Source organism: Xenopus laevis, chromosome 3S (assembly GCF_017654675.1).
Source record: "Xenopus laevis strain J_2021 chromosome 3S, Xenopus_laevis_v10.1, whole genome shotgun sequence".
Classification (NCBI taxonomy): Eukaryota; Metazoa; Chordata; class Amphibia; order Anura; family Pipidae; genus Xenopus; species Xenopus laevis.
This window is the reverse complement of record NC_054376.1, coordinates 60,749,654-60,770,670: the sequence shown is the minus strand read 5'-3', so window position 1 is coordinate 60,770,670 and position 21,017 is coordinate 60,749,654. Positions and strand designations below refer to the sequence as shown.

The window sequence follows — 21,017 nt, the reverse complement described above, 5'->3', positions numbered from 1 at the left end:
TCTAAGCATGTTCTAAAAAGGCATGCCCAAGATAAAATACACTTTAATGTATGTAATTTATTTTAAACCTTGTATTATAGGAAAACATGCTAATAACCTTATGCAAAAAAAACAAACCCTTATTGTTCCTGTCAGGTAAAAGTGACTGCTGTACACGTTGCCTCTGCCTATCCAAGCAGTTGTAACATTCAGAAGTAATTGCCATTTAATAACTGTAAAATGACAACGGCTCTTCTCTCATGAAGCAATTACCTAAAGAAATGATTGGCCTTTCGTTGTCTGAAGAGCAATCCAGCACTTGAGATGATGACAGTTTCACGGTCTAGTACATCTCACTGGACATATTATCTGTCTGAGACAAATAAATGTTGTAATAAAGCAAACCTCATTTATTTGCTTGTTTTATGAAATTCCACATCTTTTTTTGGAACAAAGAATCCTACTTGCCACTATAAGTGCATATAGTTTCCCAATATTAGATATAGTTAATATTTTCCAGGTATCTCTGTAGTACTTGGTGTTTTCATTAGTGGTATATACTGGCAGAACACTTATCTATGTATAATATAGATTATTTTCTTCCAAAGCCTTTCTGCTGAAAGCACACACAGTACATTTTGAGATTCTTGGTAAGCATACTGTATATCCTTACAATGGCAGAGAGGGATTAATGGCCTTTGGAATCTGCAAAGAATTTGCATATTCAACATCCTCACCATAATGTGCTTCCCTACTTCTTATGCTTCATCAATTTTCTCCATGATATGTGGAAATATTTCAAAATTAATAGCGTGAACATGTATGCACTCTGCTTTAACACCCTCTACCCCTCTCCACTATTCATTTACAGCTTTGCTGTTATACAGTGGAGTGGATGAATTGAAATGATTACAGAAAGCAGAGTTTATAACACAGGCTTCCGGCTAAAATGCAAAAATTACACGCTAGCAGTTATCTGTGAAGACTAAGGGCATCTTGAATTATACGTTTTTGTTGTAAGATGCCTCTTTGTTACCTTTCCACAAATGAAATCAGGGAAAAGTTAGATTTTTTTTTTCTAATTAGTTAGGCCCGCTCTGGTACCTATTATCATTGTAAATAGGCTTGCTAATATCCATCCTTCCGTAAATGTCGATTTTTGGTTTCCCGTACAACTAACATTAGGCACAAGAATGTCCCAGGGAGATAGTGACTAGCGGAGAGAAGACAGACGCCGCCCCCTGCAGAGGAACTTCAAGATATATTCTTTACATAAAGGTCAGAGTGCTTCTTCGGTTTGTTATTCAACCCCCTACATAAGCAGTGTATTAAATGTTTACAGCCCAGTATCACATAGCAACATATGCCACTAGTGCTGTAAAAACAAGCTGCTACTTATTTTTACTGTCAATAAACTCTGTCTTCCCGGTAAGCAAGGGCATATTTAACAAATTCAGTCAAAGGTAAATGAAATATACGGTAAGTATTTAAGAAGTCTAGCACATATCCCAAATTTTAATCCCCTTGCACTCACCAATACCCTTGTTTAGCAATAAATGAATGAATGTGAGTGCTTGAAGACTTTACGTTTAGGTTCGCGAATAATCAATGGCACACTACGCAAAACAAATTATGGACGAACATGGCGAGAAGTAGTCACAAGAGGCTCTCTCAATGCTATACAGAATTGCTATAGGCTCTATAGCCCACGTTCATATCTGCAGATAATGCGCATCGTGAATTTGACATACAACGCCACCATGAGAGCGTGACGAATACTTCCTAGTGCACCCTATGACTGCCGCACCGACCACCGTCTTATATCGCGGCATCAGATGGGCAGAATCTATGTACTCCACAGCGGATAGTACTGTTAATAGTCGCTGCTAATAGAATTGTGATCTTAAAATATTAGACATATGTAAAGATGTCTCGTATTTAGGAAACAAAAATGAAGATAGTGAGTTACATAAACATGTGGGCTGTCAGTATTAGCTTTGTTCGAACGTTTAGTGTACCGTTTCATCGTCCTACACAAATCTGATTTCCTTTTCCATTATACTTCACAATGTTCGTTTATGGAAAATGTTCTTTCGATGCACTACAATTCTCCTTACGATATTAATAAGTACCTGCCTCGGCGAAACATAGCTTTTACGAGGTTGTCGTATTTCCCATGGGGCTATCTGCGAGCCTAGTATAGAGAGTATGTATTATGCGTGCACAATCAGTTGTACCCTGCCCTGCTGAATATTGCCTAATTGGAAAATAGACCACTATTTTTTATATATGTTTTAATGATATCACATACTGATCATATATGTCGCGATCTTCTCAAACAGAGTTTTCTCCTACTGTTGGAAATTCTATCATTGAGGAAAGTCAACAATTTTCTTCCCCAAGATTTCAGTAACAATTACCTATTATTACCCATTGATCATAACCCTTATCTAATTTTTATAATATAATCATGATGTATATGATAAGTTGATTGGAGTTCAATCGTTCCAAACCAATTTCTTCCTAAAAATTGAAGCTCATATGAGTTAATATTCTTTCTCAGGCCTAGCCAGATATTACAACCTGAATTTTATTTGTCTTTTTATATTTATATAATAATGCTTATATTAAAAACAAGTTTTCTTATTCTTCTTGCCCTAGCCTTCTGTATGAAAAGACCCATAGTTCTTGTGTCTTCTTTTGGTTGTTTCATACTGATCCATGTAGTTAGGAGTCCTAATGCCTCTTCACTTGAGTTGGTTATATCGAGATACCATATGTCCTGACTCCCCCCCCTCTCAACGCACACATACCATACATATCTGCTTTGCGATCATGCCGCTGTCTCTCAAAGAAAATTGGCGAACTTGATACGATAGGGGCACCATCCACAAAATGTTTGCGGTATCCATTGGAAAAACGTGTAATGTATGGACAGTGTTTGTGCATGGACTCCAAGCTGCCTTCCCCCTTCTATTATGTACGGCTGAGGAGGGGTCATGTGATTTGTGGTGTGTAGCAGGGGGGGCTTTCATTGTGCCTGGGGATGGGTATACCGTTCTCTGATGAATGGGAGGTGGAGGATTGCTGACACTTACGCAAGGGAAAGCAGCATCATTTATTACTGGGAATCAACCAGTCCTGCTGGGTCCGTCCATTGTATTTATTTACATGCCCCTTTTTTGTACAGCTATTTTGCATGCGTCAAGGGGGGAAAACCAACACCATTTAATATTTTAGCAGTTTTATTTCAAGTTGAAATGACTGGAAAATCTGCCAAGCTGAAAGTTTACATTGTACTGATTAGAATACATGGCTTGCTGAGCGAGCATTCCTGTGAGTGGTAATGGCTGGGATAGCATATGGTTAACTGAGATCAGATGACAGAAGCCTGCAGTAGGGGTTCTGGGAATTTTCTTTTCATAGTATATGCGGACCTTTAAAATATAGTTTGGGGAAGTTATTTGGATGTAAAAACACAGTACTGAGTAGAGGAAAAAAAGCATTGATTTCAGTTGCACACTAGCAGACAATTCAAAATCCTATACACACAATTTAATTTGTGTATGTTAGGTGCATCTTTGAAATCCCTTGGCATCTGGCCTTTTGAGAGGTAAAATTTGCATAAATGAATATGCTACACTAGGAACCTTTTCTTTTTAGGGTTATATATTGTGTGTTTGCAGTAGGAGTAATGTTCTTATCGTATTTTTAAGCCTATAGATACACACTCAGCAGTATTTATTTTATTGAATTCTTGGCAAGAACTCAATGAGATTCAACGAGAAATTTTAAGAAACATCAGATCATCTTGTCACTACTTTGATAAAGCATAGCTATTATTCCTTCAAATGAATAGTTAGAAGAATTTTTGATGCAAATGAATTTAATTCAGATTTGCCTATTGTTCTGCAAAATATCAATAGTGAGCAAAATAGTAATGGTTATATTACTTCTGCAGGAAGCCATTTGGATAATTACAGTGAGCTACAGTTGAAAGTGGAAGAGGTAATCACAAGAAAGGCAGTAAAGCTAATAAATCACAAACTCTCTTATACTCTAGTGAGAAATGGAAAACTATTGTTGCCCTAATGTACCACTGTTCCCATGTGGCTCTCTGTATTTATATTGTGATTCGCTGAGGTAAAGTATATTGTATGCTTCAGTCATTCTTCAGATTAAACAATATATGTCTAATAAAGTATTTATTATATATATATATATATATATATATATATTATATATATATATATATATATATATATATATATATATATATATATATATATAGTTAGTATATAAACCGTCCAATAAAGCAGAATGAATACTGTACTTGACCTAAAGAATAAATATCTCATATTGGGCTGTGCCACTCACAAAAATTATAACTTTTCATGTTGGGAATCGCAAATCCTTGCTTGTTTGCAGTCCAGACAAAACTTTGAATAAGATCTGTAATATTCGTACATCTCAGCCAGCTAGACTGTTCATATATTTCGAGATAACAAAAATCCCACAATGCCCAAACCGAAGTGTAAGAGACATTCACAAAAATTCATAAGTGAATACACTATATTGAGCCAACAAACAGAACACATTCTACATATTTATGTGGGTGATACTCGTATGAGTATAGAGTTATCCCCAAGCAAATGTTTGACCTTGAAAACAGTAGAAACAATACTGTCGACGTTTCACCTTATTGTGATGAACAAAGAAATTGCAGTGCTAATATCAAATTAAGCCTAAAGTTGAGACCACAGATCTTACAGAGGCCTAACTAAATATTATATAGCAGATCCAAATAGGCCTTAAGAGAAACACCAGTTATTGCTGCTCAAAACACAATAGTGGATTTATGCTAGCTTAGTTACCCAAGTAGTCCCCTAACTGATAGATAGCTCGATATGGGAGTCTCAAAATATGGTCACAAGATAAAAAGGTCAACTGTTTTTTCAGCTTTCTTATAAGCAAAAGTAGTTTTAGCAGCAACGACCAAGGACCTATTATTACCTGTACATTACAACTAGTCACTTCCGTAGTCCATTCCAAAAGTTACTCCTATACTCGCCTAGCTTTAGATATGATATGTTAAAAGGTGATTATTGCCAAACGTGAAATTACGTGCCAGAAGCAAGACAATATGGATTATTGCAATGTGCACGAAAACTGACGATGGTTACCTAGTTAAACTACCTTTCACATGAATCATTTAATATTCCTATGACTTGTGCAATTGCTTCACAATATAATGTCTTCAATGATCCCTTCACCTTATAACCCTATAAGAAAAGTTAATTTCGTCGGTACCATAATCTGGTTGCTGCACGTAGATCTATATATTAATTATTTTCATCACTTCTTGTGTGTGTATTCAACATTTATACTATCTCCGATTTAGTGTATTCACCTTTCTATACTCTGGACTACTTTCCTCTAATGATATTTCATGCAAAAACCTTAGTGTCCAGCGTAATTCTCTAAAAGTATTGACAAAAGCCATGAATGGAGTTAGGAATAAGATGGGCTACAACGCATTGCATTTACATAATTAATACTTATTAATGATGTGAGCAGTGAGAACATAACATCAGAGATGTGGGTGCTCTTACCGTAGCCACCTATTTATTGCTTGCTTCAATCATTTTAAGACAAGCGGGGTACACAAGATTTTTGTTTTTATGTACCAAGCTTTTGAAATCATTCCATTTTTATTTATGCACAGGAGTGAGATTTACAAACATTTGGTAATATATCTATAAATCTCCTGAAATTAACACCACTTCAAAGTAAAAGTTAAACACCTCGATATAGATAATTTGAGAGTCTTAAAAAATAATTGTGAGTTACAGAATAATTATAATAGCGGAGGCTATCCAATGCTTTAGAGCGATGTCTCAGGATCTATTCAACTAAACCAGTGCACGAGGGCATGCAATATAGGCGAACTATTCTCGTAATCGATTCAAGATAAAGACTTATTGAGAAAGGCTACTGAGGGGACCTTCCCCAACTAGTAGTGGCGTAGACATTGACTTTCGGTACTTTTACTGGTCACCGAATTGGATATACAGGGTTTGGAGAAGCTTTTTTCTGAAACAAGATAATAACACTTTTAAACTAAATACCTGTCGGTAGACCATATGCTCGCTGACACTGACTGATTTTTCAACTGTCGAATTACACATTTGTCCCAGTCTCGATATGGAGATCCGCCAACGTTGCCGCATAGCTCAGCCAAATGCTGTCCAATTAAAGAGCATCCATTCAAGTTACGATAGTACTCCATATTATGCCTCAAAAAAATATACTGATCCCGCAAACTATTCGAGGAACTAGTGTTTCTTGTGACAAGAGAATTCCTCCCTCAGAACACATTACCTCACAATGTTGGCCCCACAATTAGAGTGTTCTAACAGAGCCGTAAGTCGGCAATAACATCAATAGATAAATACAAATCGTCCTTCCTTTCACATGACGTGCTACAAAGACGGTAAGAAGAGGTGAGAAATATTGATAGAACTGATAAGTTTAGTTTCCTATATCTAGAACCAACAGAATCTTCCTATTGTCAGAGCTAAAGAGAACAACTGTTCCTAGCGAGAATGATTTCGTCCTAAGCGCCATGTACTAAAATCTTCGAACAAAGACAACAGTGTACGAAATATGTTCAATATAGGATTGTTGTACACGATATCTCTGAAAATCATACTTTTGTGTCACATGTGTAAAGATTCACATCTGTTCTATCCACCGAAAGATGAGCCGACACTTCCAGATTTCCGATTATGTTTATCACATGAACAGCCAAGAAACCAAGTTGGTTAGTAACAAGAGTAATTTCTCCTGATAATGTGTTCTAGGGCTCGTGTCAATAGAACTAGCTATGTGTTATCAATTTATAAGGACTTTGTGAGTGGAGAACGCGCCAGTTCATTTCTTGTCTTGCAAACCACACCGTATTGTTTACTCGCCTCTCCTTGCTAGTTATATTCCAAAGACGAGTATCACTATCATTTCATTCAGTCTATCGCAAAATTCTACTCACTAAATATTCATACCGCATAGATTGCAATTGTTATTGTGAGCATCGATAGAAAACTCCTACAGAAAAGCTTTTTTCAGATAATAAATATATAATACTTTGCCCAGATATCTGGAGAAGGCAAGTTTCATGTTATGTGTGGTAGCTTATCACACTACATATCTTTTGTTGGCTTTAGTTAAACTATACGAATAGCATCAAAGTCCAGATAGTAAAACATCAATCTTAACAAAACCAAGTGAGTTGCCAGTGACACTTGATAGAAATCAACTAAGACCTATGTCTTATAGTAGATCCAACTGAGATTTAATAATACAACAAGTACTGTGTAAGATGTTGAAGTGCACAGCAAGAGACTCATGTAACCCATTCAGATGCTGTACAGCAAAACTTTGTGGCTGCAAAAACAAGATGTAAAAACAAATATTTTCTTTACACGGACATTTTAGGTTCTTTGAAGGGAATGACATTCTTCAGCTGCTGTAGCTTGCTCATAAGTGTAGCGTCACTATGGGAATGATATAGCTTGAATAGACCATTCTCTTGCTTCTTCTTGTGCATTACAAATTAGCACACCCAGGGTGGACATCATAAGCTTTATGTAAAGGCTTCCAGTATATTTTTATACAAGAGACGGGATGTTAGATTTTTTTGGAGATGTGCATGCTTGAAAGCCAATGAAATGTTGTAATATCTTCCTAATGAGAGGATCTGTGTAGCAGAGTTTCTCTATTTCTAGACCTTCAGCAGGAGAGCTGTGGTTTACAGCTTCTGTCCTGCCATAAGTTTTAGATCTCTTTGGTTAAAATAGTTTTGTCTTTATTTATTTTGCGTATTCATGTATCTGTATTGTTTGACATCTAATCTTTAACAGCTTATTATTAACAGTTTTAAAACATATCAGTTCAAATGGTAACCATAAACAAAAGGTGTAAAAATACCTTTTCCTTGTATTTTGTCTGTTGCTGTTTACACCACTTTAGTATAATATTCGCATACCTAATGAAACAATGACATTGTTGACTTACAGATAATAGAGACATTCTGCTGCATAGCTATCCTTTGCATCTGTATTGATTGTCTGTACAGGTATGGGACCTGTTAATCAGAATGCTTGGGATCTGTGGCATTCTGGATAAGGTATCTTTCTGTAATTTAGATCTCTGTACTTTTAGGGAGTTCTTTATTAAAACTCAACTTTTTCTCACTTTAATCAAAATCCCTTAATTTACCAATAAAACTTCTCTGAAAAATCGGAGCAAATTGAGTGTCCGTTTGAATCGTGTGACTTTTTCGAATTGTTGCTCTGAAAACTCTACTTTATCTTCTTTTCGCACTGAAAACTAGAACCTATCGACTTTACAAACAAAAAACAGAACAAAGCGCCCAAAACAGCCCAATTGTTATAGGGACCATCTGCCACGACTTCTACATGATTTTGAGAGGTTTTAGCTGGAGTATTTGGATTTTTAGCAGCATCAGAGCATAATAAATCTTGAAAAATTCTAGGTTTTTTTCCCTTTTAAAAATTGAGGCTTAATAAATAGGCCCCTAAGTCTACTAACCTTTTTTTTAAAAAGTATATAAACCTAATAGGATTGTTTCCAATAAATGCCCTAAAATAAAGCTAGTTTTCTATACTCAATATTTTAGCAATACCAGCATGTCTGTGGAGGTGGATGATTCATATTTATAGTAGGCAGTGTAGTCATAAATAGAGTTTTTACCAGACAAATCATACCAGTAGTCATAAATAGAGTTCAACAGACAAATCAATCGGCTACATTTCCTACCAGTTGGTTGCTTTCTTTCATGCTACTTTAAAACCTGGCGACTTTGATGCTGCTTGTCCTATTTAAGGAGAATTGATTATGTGACATGTAGCAGTGTGGCGGTTCTTCTCCAGGATTCATCAGACTGCTGTCAAGCTGTTTAAAGAAAGTGTTGAGGAGGAGGGAGGGGTGCAGGACACGCTCTGTCTGCCCTTATGGAGACATGTTACGGAAGAACCGCTGAGTGAGCTGTTCTTCACCACAGGGAGAGGTGAGCCGGCACTGCATTCTTGCCATCCTCCCTCTGTTTCTTTTGCATCACTTGCAAAGCGCTGTCTAGATTCTTTTTTCCTGCTGCCTAGCAGATGTTAATGCCAGCAGTGATTTTAACCACCCCCTTCTTCAAACTGTCTAGAAAAAAGGTTGAGTATGGGACTGGCATTGCCAAAGCAACGGAAACTGTAGTTCAAGGCATTCCACGGTGCCCATTTTTATGGCTATTGTATATTTGTTGCAAAGGTAGCTGACATATCAAAAGGTATTTAGTGAGTGCACTATATAGCACAAAGGATTCTGGTTATGCTGTTGGTTCTGTAAAAATCACCAAATTTTGTCGGCAAGTACTCCACATATGTCACACTAGTAGTAATATTATCATGTGCAAGTTATTGTATTGTAATTCACCAAGGCAAAATTCAGCACTTATGTAATAAAGTAGACTATAATACTTTTATTTCTTTTTTTCGTAATAGGCTCAGGATTCAGGACCTTTACACCCTTCTATTTCCTGACGGAGCCAGTGGACACCGTGACTCTACGTGGTTTTGCTGCAGTATTAAACTGCTCTGCTTATGCAGATCCAACGCCAAAGATTGAATGGAAAAAGGATGGGACATTTCTGAATCTTGTGTCTGATGATCGTCGCAAACTCTTACCAGATGGGTCATTGCTTATAACAAGCGTTGTGCACTCAAAGCACAACAAACCAGATGAAGGCGTCTACCAGTGTGTGGCCACTGTAGAGAGCCTGGGAAGTATAGTCAGCCGCACCGCTCGACTCTCTGTTGCAGGTGAGAATTATAATGTTTGTGGCCATTTGAAAATGGGCACAGGTACTCTCTGTTTTATTTTTGTAATTACCACATTAACAACCAACAAATACATGAGGCAACCTTAATAATTATTTTAATTTGATAAAAAAAATATAAAGTTGGATCTTGTAAGCCATATGACAGAATTAACCTTTTTTCGACCTCTTAAAAAAAAATGGTGGGACTAAATTATGAACTACACTTGGGCAATTATACAAGTGCTGTTGCATGCAACAACCAGTCAGATCGGCTTTAAAGGAGAACTAAACCCTAAAAATGAATATGGCTAAAAATGCCATATTTTATTAATGACCTTAATGTACCAGCCTAAATTTTCAATAGCAGCAATGATTAAGGACTTCAAACTTGTCACAGGGGGGTCACCATCTTGGAAAGTGTCTGTGCCACTCATATGCTCAGTGGGCTCTGAGCAGCTGCTGAGAAGCTAAGTTTAGGAGTGGTCGCAAATTATCAAGCAGAAAATTAGGCTGGCCTGTAATAAAAGCGGATGCTACAGGGCTGATTAAATTCTGATGCTAATTGCACTGGCTTCTGTGCTGTCATGTAATAATTATCTGTATTAATTACTAATCAGCCTTATATTGTGGCATTTATATTCTATGTGTACTGTAGATTGTGAGTCAGTCCCTAAGCTCAGTAAGTGACAGCAGCACAGGACATGTGCAGTGAATCAGCAGAAAAGAAGACAGGGAGCTACTGGGGCATCTTTGGAGACACATATCTTCTCTGCTAAAGGACTGTGGTTGCCTTGGGCTTGTACAAAATCCCAAAACATAATGTATAACATGTAAACCTACTTCTTAAGTTACGCTATAGTTCTCCTTTAATTTTCCGCATGTTCAAAAAGAACCACATTTTGGTTGATATTGGCAGCTGTCCTTATACATTCTAGCACCTATGGTCATAAAATCTGCACCATGTAGACCCATCAAGATCTGTAAACGAATAAAATCTGCTCAAAGGCCAGGGCTAGATGTGCCTCCTGATGCTGCCTCACTGGAGGAACAGATTGCCCAAAAGTGCAAGTGGAACAGATTAACCCAAAGTGCAAGTGCTTCTTAAGTGAGCATTAAAGGGGAAGGAAACCTAGTCAGCGCAAACCCCCCACCCCCCCTCCCGTCTGTTGCCCACCCTCCCTCCTCCCCCCTGGCCTACCCGTCCCTCTGGGCAAATGCCCCTAACTTGTTACCCTTCTGCGCAGGTCCAGTCCAGGAAGTTCACAGACGACATCTTCCACGCGATCTTCTTCCTGCTTTGAACGGCGTTTTGGCGCATGCGCAGTAGGATCATTTCACCGGTACTGATCTACTGCGCATGCGCAGTAGATCGTACCGGCGAAATGATCCTACTACGCATGCGCCGTTCAAAGCAGGAAGAAGATCGCGGGGAAGAAGATGTCGTCTGTGAACTCCCTGGACTGGACCTTAGGTAAAGTTTGTTTTTGTACGAAGACCACTCTGTAAGACTTGAAGGCCTGTTATTAGAACTAAATTTTGGTCTACTATAAAGCATCATTCATCTTCCATCATTCTGATACTCTACATGAACCTTGCTTTCAAGAAAAGCTTTACAGAGCTACACACAATTTTACTTCTATGAGAATATTCTTCTTAGAGTATGCAGGAAAAGTGACTAATAAAAAGTAAACTGAAACCACTTTTCCTAATGTATGATGACAGGCAATATTGCCTAAGATGTACAGCCACAAATAATAAACAGTGTTTGTGCAAAAACAGAGGCTTCTCTTGTCAAATTGTACTTTCCGTTAATCTCTAACTAAAGAGTCGTTGTTTTGACTTCTGTATGTATAAACAACTGTTTATGCAAAATTAATATTTTCTGACTTTTAATGAATCTGAATGTTAAAAAAAAGTCAGAGACTTACTTGAACACAGCACTTTTTAGTATCTTTTTCAGCAGTAACATTTTTCAAATGCTTTTCATACCCAGTGAAAATATTGCCATATTGGAAATATATTGCCATCTAGGTTTCCTCTGCCTTTTTTTATTTTTCATTTTAGCCAATCAAATGTGAAGAGGTCTCCACAGAGACTGAACCACTAAGAGGTTGTTTGAGGGTGGTGCAATATAAGTCAGTAGGAATTGTTTCAAACAACTTTATTTTCCCTAGTGTTTGACTTTTCTTTCACGACTATTGGGTTTAAGTGTTTTGCTTAACAAGGTAACATTCAAGGGGGAAAAACATGACTGCGACAGTACGCTTCCTTGAGTTCTGTAATAAATGGCTTGTAGATTGTTTTAGTCTTTGTTTTCTTATATGTTGGAAAAGATACCAATAAGGGACCAATGAAACAGAAATTCACTATGTGGAGTTGTCATCCAGGTAAAACTGTTACTTTGTTGGATAAAGTGAAGCTATTTTGTTGGATAAAGCCAGCAAACACTGGCTACAGAAATAGCAAAAAAATTAATGTGGGTTCAGTAAATATTTGTTTAGTTACAAACTAACTAGAGTTAAAGTAGAGTCCTGCTTCACGTCGGGTACCCGTGGAATACCCGCAATATGATCTGGACTTGGGTGGATTATTCTTCATTAGCCCAGTGTGTGGGTGCCCCACAGGTACCTGATCCTCTGCAGTGGGAGGGGCTACATGTGGCCAATGCAGGGGAACAGCTAAAAATCCAAGAGTCCTAATGACTGAAAAATGCTTGCTGCAATGTCACTTCCAGGCATTGCAACAAACAGGTCGGGTGAAAATTCGTTGCCAAGGCAGGTAAGCAGGTACGGGTCAGGCTTGGGAAAACCGGGTGCGGGTTTTAAAAAACAGACCCATGCAGGTCTAAGTGCAAAGTCCCTAAAGACCGATTAACATTATAGGCTTTATATACTGTACATACTTTGAGCCCTCCTAATCTCTCCATTTAATGCTGTTCTGTTTTTAGCAACTGTGGGCTCCTTTTAAACATCTCCTATAGGACAGTAAAGTGAATATAGTTTTCTTAGCTTGCAATTACATCTGAAGTGGAAGTTGCATGGAACTATATCAAGCGAGGTTAAGATCACCAAGATCAAAAAGTTTCTGCACTGCCCTCAAAAATTGTTCATGCAACAAAATAAAAGCCAAGATTTTGGAATATGTGCTTTGTATCCATAAAGCACATTGTACTAAACTACAAGGGATTCCTGAATCCAAGATTTGTATTTGGTTCTGTGGAATACTTTATTAGTGTAGCTTTAAAGCTGTGAGCAACATAAAGGAACAGTAACATCAAAAAATGAAAGTATTTTTAAGTAATGAATAAATAATGTAGTGTTGTCCTACACTGGTAAAACTGGGGTGTTTGCTTCAGAAAGATTGTTGTAGTTTATATAAACAAGCTGCTGTGTAACCTGGGGCCAGCCATTCAAGCACAAAACAATTAGTATATAACAGATACGCTATGTAGAATGGCATTGTATATTACAGAGCTTATCTGATATCAGCTGTGCAACCTGTGCCATTTCAGCTTTGAATGGCTGCCCCCACAGCTACCCAACAACTTGTTTATATACTGTATATAGTAGAGTATAGTAGAGCTGCTGAAGCTAACAAACCAGTTTTACCTGTGCAGGCCAACAGTGCGTTATAGTTAAATTAAATTAATACACATTATAGATGGCAGCCGATTAACATGGCAAATATTTCCCTTTAGGGTTTGGTTCTGGTTTAGTTTTCAGCCAAATCTTTTGAGTAGGATTCTGTATTGAGTGCAAGACAAAAATGATGGACTTGGCACATTCTTTTAAACTACGAAGGAGAAACGGTTAAAAGCATTTCTCTAAAACTAGTAGCTTGCATTAAGGCTGGAAACAATTTCCTAAATTACCTAAATGTTTGTATATATGGAGGCCCAGAATAGCCCCCATGTGGCATTAGCCTTAAAATGTGCAGGCAACCGTGTTTACTGTTCTTCCCTTTAGCCTCTGTCTACACATTTTTTTCTGTTTTGATTTACATTATTATAAATGGATCAGCCAGGTCCGGCTTATGTACTTCTGAATCTGGCATATATTAGCCTGCAGCAAACGTTCATTTCTATGCATATGTACCCTCACACGAAAGACCACAATTCTACTTTGTGAGGAAAGAGTTTCAGTGCTAGATAGAGATGCGTATGTTAAAGCTTTAATTTGTGGACATTCTGCACAGAATCCTGGGGGGCTAGGTTGTCTTGCACAATTAATTGCCTAATGCAGTTTTCAATAGGATATAAATATTGTGACGCTGAATTACTGCTGCAGATGACTTTATAGAAGGCAGCCGGTAAAGTTTAGCTATAGGCGTAAAACCTAAATATATCAGAACCCCTGTTTTGGTGTGCTCTGTTTATAAGAAATTCTCTGCAAAAGCAGCACCCATTCAGAGTCAAGAGACTGTATGTCAGTTTGGTCTGTCTGGCTAAACAATATCATTGCGCACTTTCAGATATTGACTGGTTGTTCACAGAGATCTGTCTGGCCAAGTCTTCCACTTGCCTATGCTCTTCAGCAACTTTGTTGCCCATGATTGGGATGTTTTCTCAAGGGATGCAGTTTGGATCAGCTAGATCTCACTCCTGGCAAGGCTGGCTGCAATGGGCAATACAAGTTTAGTCGTATGGACAAACAGTATAACCACTGCATGTATTGCAAGCAGTGAATAATAACTGCTTATATAAGCTTATAATAAATGCGTATATAAGCGTATACTAGACCAATCTACATGCATGAACACAGGAAGAGGAGACGGATTCAAATATCTCGCACTTAATGCTTTCGCTTTTTCTTCTTCATTCCTCCTCTTACTTGTCTGGTGTAGTTCCTTCCACAGAGCAATGGATCGATGTAAGAATGTGGCATAGCTGCTGAGTAATTCATTGTGAAGGAAGGGGTGGAGGGAGAGGGGGACATTGCCTACAAGACTCTTAATGAACACGCCATTGATCTCCGACAAGATGTCTGTGTCACTGATTTTATTGTAGGACCTATTTGGTGTGAAGAGTTACAACATAAGTGACACATTCACACTTTAGAGGGGTTCTCTGAATGAATCAGGGTTTTTTTTTTGTCTTTTTTACTGCTATGCCTACTATACTGTATTTTTCTTCTCCTGTTACTGTTCTTCTTACACCCCACCCCTTTAGCTGCATCTGTTTATTTTCTCCATGTAATATACTTGCGACTTCAATTTTATATAGGACTGCTTTTGAGATATGTCCTGTACTTTATTTCTTCTTTTCATATGAGTCCAGCCTGTTTATTTTTCTTCAGTTGACATGAATCTTGTCTGTTGGTCGTAGCTGTTCATGGCTTTGTGTCCTGCACTAATGTTCAAAGTCAAATGCTTGTAAAATAGGTGTGAATTTATTAATATTCAAATGAAGCAACATCAGTTTACATACTTCTACATTTTAACCCTCAAAGAAATATTGAAAAAGTATAGGATTTTAATTTCTTTGCAAACTTTTCCAAGGCAAAAAGATTCATGCAAAAATGTCCTGAACTTTTTTTTTTTTTTTAACTGCCAGTGCTACACTCATGTATAAAACATTTACTCTGTTTTTCTCTGTTCTCACAGGCCTTCCTCGATTTGCTAGCCAGCCAGAGTCCTCTTCTGTCTATCTTGGAGATAGCATTGTATTGAACTGTGATGTAAGTCCTGAACTGGTGCCTTTTGTGCAATGGGAACAAAACAAGGCTCCACTGGAATTGGACAGCAGAGTAGCTATTCTGTCAAATGGCAGCTTGGTCATTCACAACGCCAATGAAAGTGATGCTGGGCTATACCGCTGTGCAGTAGGTGGTGGCTCATCCATAAAATACAGTGAGGAGGCAGAGATCAGAGTTCTTCAAGGTAGGTAATTATAGGATTGCATCACTCCTGTGCTCCATAACGGTTTTGTACATTTACATTATTCAAGCATTCTATAGTCACAAGCCACTGTGTTTTTGTAATCTGGGGGGGGGGGAGGGGCAGTAATCCTTTCTCCTCTGTTTAAGCGAAGCAATTGGCTTTTTACTTTTATTCTGAGCAGTAATAGCTCAGCCCACAAATATACTGGGTTTTTTGTTTTGCCTTTTTAAAAATCGATGCATCGTATTCCCAGTAAATATGCCTATGATTGTTGATAACTGATTTTCTTCAGACACAGGAGAGGAACGACCCATGGTATTTCTGCTCCAGCCTTTACCACTTACCAGGGTCTCTGGACAGACTGCACTTTTGTCTTGCGTAGTATCTGGGTATCCCACACCCAGTGTGAGCTGGAGCCATAACCAGAAAGAAATACTTAATGAAAAGTAAGTCTTGTTGATAGCACTGTATTCACACTTACACACATACTTTGCTCTATACTAGCTGTTGTGTGCCAGGTTATTGCCTATGCAAAAACACTTCCCTTAAAGAGATAATGACAACGATACTGACAACCGAAATTAAACATTTTTTTACATCTATCATAACATTGTGTTTGAATGCTGTCTCTAATTTTGCATTGAACGTATTTTCAAATTCTTTTACATTATCCAAATGATCCCCCATGCTCCTCTATGAGGGTGCTGCCATATTTGAGCTTCAGTAGTTTGTTAGCATTAGAAATTCTAACTGACATGTTGAGAAGGGACAGTCAGGTTGGCAAAACAGTCAGGTTTATCAGCTTCAAGTAATAATTAGTCACAAAAACAGACCTCTCCATAAAAAACGATTAACATGAACTGTAGGTAACTCTTAATGTACATTAATATTTTGAAGAATCATTTTTTAGTGTCAGTATCAAGAAAAGTCTGTTGTCATGTTAAAGAAATAGGAGGAGTGATATACAATTATTACCTTTATTGGCTAGCAAAGAAGATGATCATTGCAACCAACTGTTAAGAAAATTACTGTTACATCTACTGATGATCAGTCTTTTTTTTTTATCTAAAGCGTGCATATGTTACCTTTTAAACATTGCACTGGTTGTTGTACTGCCACAAACGTCTTGGGAGAAATGTAATAAAATCTGCATAGAGAAAAATTTGCGAATAAAAACTTCACATGCTGCAATGTCATTTTCTTCATTAGGCTTTTATTCCATTGCGAATCTTAATTTGCACATTGCAAACCTTTAACACCTGCTTGAAGGTGGTGTAAACTTTAGGAGCAAATGTAACAACTATTTCATGAAGAAGTTTTATTACATACACTGCACACTATTGCAAACTATAAAATTCACAATATGTTATCCTACTGTGAGGGGCAAAGTGTTCACTTTGCAAACATTTATTTGCATTGCGAACAGATTGCAAATTATTTTTGGATTAGCGACCAATATTACATTCCCCCACTTGTGTATTGCTAACTTTTTTTTTTTTTTTTGAAGCTCGGAGAAATTAACATTCTTGGCAGGGGGCAACCTGCAGATCAGCTCTGTAACGGAAGATGATGCTGGAATTTACACATGCATAGCCGACAATGGGAACCAGACTATTCAGGCTCATGCTGAGCTTAGCATACAAGGTATGATATGCATTTAAAACTGCAAGATTGCCCAAACTAGAGAAGACATTTGGTTAATAATGTGTATTCTTTTGTATATCATGTTAAATTGCCTGTGAGATTGCAGAGGTGAGTTCTTTTTTTCTGAAAAGATTAAAATTAGTTCTCAATACAAGTCCTTTATAGCATACTAATGTGCAAGCACACTTAGGGCATTTTCATTGCTAGGTGTTAACATTCAGGTGCTTTTCAAAGAAAGGAAACATAGTTTAAGGGGTGGTTCACTTTTAAGTCAACTTTTAGTATGTTATAGAATGGCAGATTTTAAGAAACTTTTTAGTTGTTTTTCATTATTTTCTTTTATAGTTTTTTTTAATTATTTGCCTTTTTTCCAGCTTTTAAATGGCGGTCACTGACTCCATCTAAAAGGAAATGCTCTGTAAGGCTACAAATGTAGGGTAATTTTGCCCTAGCAACCGGATTGCTGAAATGGCAAACTGGAGAACTGCTGACTAAAAAACAAAATGACTCAAAAACCATAAATAATAATAAATGAAACCCAATTGCAAATTGTCTAGGAATATCCCTCTCCACATTATTATTATTATTATTATTATTATTATTATTAACATGTATTTTTAGAGTGCCAACATATTGCGCACTGCTGATCATAAGTTAACTCAAAGGAGAGCAACTGCTTTAACCAGTTCTACTCTTCGATAAATATGCCCCAGAGTGTCAAAACTGTGGCTTTGCACTATAGAAGATACATCACTGCGCACTACTGTGTAGATTCATGGGTTTAAGATGTTCTCATAAGTTTTGTAACAGCAGAAGTTTTATAGTGTTTAGTTCTTTGATGAGCACCATCTTTACCATTCAAAGTAACTGATTGGTAACATGGGAACTAAACTGACCCAGTAGGCATTCTGTTAAAGGGGATCTATCGCGAAATTAATAATTCTTGAAATGAATCATCATGTCATATTATAAAAGTTCCTAAATATAATGTATTAAACATTTTGTACAGTTTTCAGAATATTTCACCTTTTGTAGTGAAGCCTGTGGAAGCTGCTTCTCTTCAACCCGTCTCTGGCCAGCTCTGAGGTCGGGTCGGATTTATTTGCAAGACAAGTCTACCCTCACTCTCATTGGCTGCCAATGCTGTCACTCAAGAACAGTTTACTGAACAGCCAGCAACTTTCCCCTTGCATCCCGTTAGTCAGCATTGGCAGTGCAGTGGCTTGAAATGCTTGCTGTTCCCCAAACTAAATACACACAAATCGCCTGCTTTCTGTTTTGACCACAGCTCCCCCAGAGAGGCAGGTGAAAAAGCGGCATAGTAAAGTGGCTTCTAATACTTCCTTTGCCATTACCTATCTCACGTAACTGTGTCCTGCTCTCTCCTTCTAACCCTCCCCCCCTGCACATTCAATGCTTGTGAATGTTAATTAAGCTTTGTGAAAGTGAAAGTGCTGCAGGGAACACTGAAGGGAGCATGTGACAAGTTACTGATTCTGCCCTTCTGTGAGGGGGAGGGTTTAAAGAAGGAGAGAGCAGGAGACGGAGTTATGTGAGTCTGGAACGGAATGAAACAGAGGGGAGGGAGGGGAACCGAGAAGGAAATCTTTACAGCTTACTACTTTACTTTGCCAAGGGTGGGGGCTGTTTGGGGACATAGAATAGAAGACATTAGGAGCTGTGTGTGTTAAGGTGGGGAAATGGATAAGTAAGATTTTAAAGCCAATGTACTACCATACTTTTTAAACCATACTTTTATACTTTTATAAAAGTGCAAAAATCCATTCTTTGGTGCAGCAGAGAGTTCTAGTTCTGTATTAGTTTAAGCACCACCAATGCTTCCATCACTGCCTCAAACTTCCTGCTGCATAAGACATTGTACATAGGGACTCTACAGATCTGCCAACAGTCTTCCTGCTCTACAAACAGGTAACACACATATTTCTACACACGCACATTTTACAAAAGTTTTGTCTGCTTTTTTCTTTTGCCCACTCATGCACATATATTAACACACTTATAAACCAAAACACATATTTAGAAGAGTGTACACATGCATACACACACTTTTTATTTCTTTATTTTATAATGTTGTGTTTTTCTTCACCAAAACCTGTTTATTTGGCAGCATGACAATTGGATCAAGTATTCTGACCACTAATCATGCTGTTCAGCCAGTTATTTTGTTTTTCACAATTGTATTTGATTTTTGTGATTTTATTGCAGCTTTATGCTTGCATTGATTGTTGCTACTTTTTTTTAGCATAGCTCTGCAGTTCGCAGTAGAAAGATGTCTTCACACATCTAGAATTGGTCAGAATCTGTATTATCCAAAAATATAAAGTTTTCTGGGGTATGTACAGGTATGGGACCTGTTATCCAGAATGCTCGGGACATGGGGTTTTCCGGAAAATGGATCTTTCCATAATTTGGATCTTCATACCTTATGTCTTCTTGAAAATCATGGAAATATAAAATAAACCCAATACGCTGGTTTCGCTTCCAATAAGTATTAATTATATCTTAGTTGGGATCAAGTACAATCTACTGTTTTATTAATACTACACAGAAAAAGGAAGTCATCTTAAACCTTTAACTGCTAAGCACGTAGGTACTACGCAGTCAAGGGCTCCCTAAGCCGCCATGCAGGCGAGTCTGTTGTGTCCCCAAACCTCTAGGCAACGAGCCAAGGGGGCTGCCACCTAGGTCCTGCGACACATTCGTTGCAGGACCCGACTTATGTGCACATATTTACACACTTACATACACATTTACACATGTTTTAGAGCTGTACACACATGCATACACAAGCGTATATATATTTTATGTTAATTTTTTTTTTTTTTCATAATCAGTTTTCCTCTTGTTATTCCGCTATTGGATCAAGCATTCTGATCGCTAACCACATTGTCGGATCAGTTATTTTGTTATTTCATTGATTTGCCTAATTGTTTTTTATTCTGGGTCCGCACATGTCGGCTGCTTCGGTTCATCTATGCATATTGGGCATCAAACTGTTCAGTATACCCTTGGTGTCAATATCTGTGGTGTTTTCCAATTGTATGTAAGAAATTGGGTGAGATAAATGTGGCCAATTGCAATATTTTTAGGTGTTTTCAGAAATGTAAAAACAGCCGCCAAATTTAGGATGATACAGCTGTATTTTTTGCCCAATTATCACTGTCCACCTGCCCAATTTTCCATTCCTTCCTGCCTAATTTTCACTGCTCTCCTGCCAATACAACACTATATTTATATTTTTCTCAGTACAATATTTACCAGTATCTCTGTCTGTACTTGACTGAGAGAATGTGCAGACCTGACAGCCTTACTTTTCTCACAAGGAGCTTCCAGAGTAACAGTTGGTGTGAGGATGCTATTCAGCATGGATGAGGGAGGGACTTTGCTAGTTGCTAAGTGACGTCATAGCTAGTGAGAAGCCACTCCCATTCAGCAGTAGCTTGAACTGTCTCTCAGAGAAAGCACCCTCATTGCATGTATTAGTATTTCATTTTACAATAAAAGTAAGCATTTCTGCTAAAGAAATATATTTGAAGATTTTATTATTTCCACCTCAACTATCCATCAGGAGAATTTGATTTTCACGATAGATCCCCTTTAACTCTTCGGC

At 37.7% G+C, this 21,017-nt stretch overlaps 1 protein-coding gene across 10 annotated transcripts in view; it reads left to right on the top strand.

The window, feature by feature from the left end:
- The window catches only part of neo1.S (neogenin 1 S homeolog), a 96,950-nt gene that overhangs the window by 48,573 nt on the left and 27,360 nt on the right, over positions 1–21,017 (top strand). For all 10 annotated transcript variants that reach the window (XM_018255597.2, XM_018255599.2, XM_018255598.2 and 7 more), the window contains exons 2-5: positions 9,549–9,866; positions 15,467–15,742; positions 16,035–16,188; positions 17,250–17,386. In XM_018255597.2, coding sequence (XP_018111086.1) covers positions 9,549–9,866; positions 15,467–15,742; positions 16,035–16,188; positions 17,250–17,386 — 885 coding nt within the window. The remainder of the gene's footprint in view (positions 1–9,548; positions 9,867–15,466; positions 15,743–16,034; positions 16,189–17,249; positions 17,387–21,017) is intronic.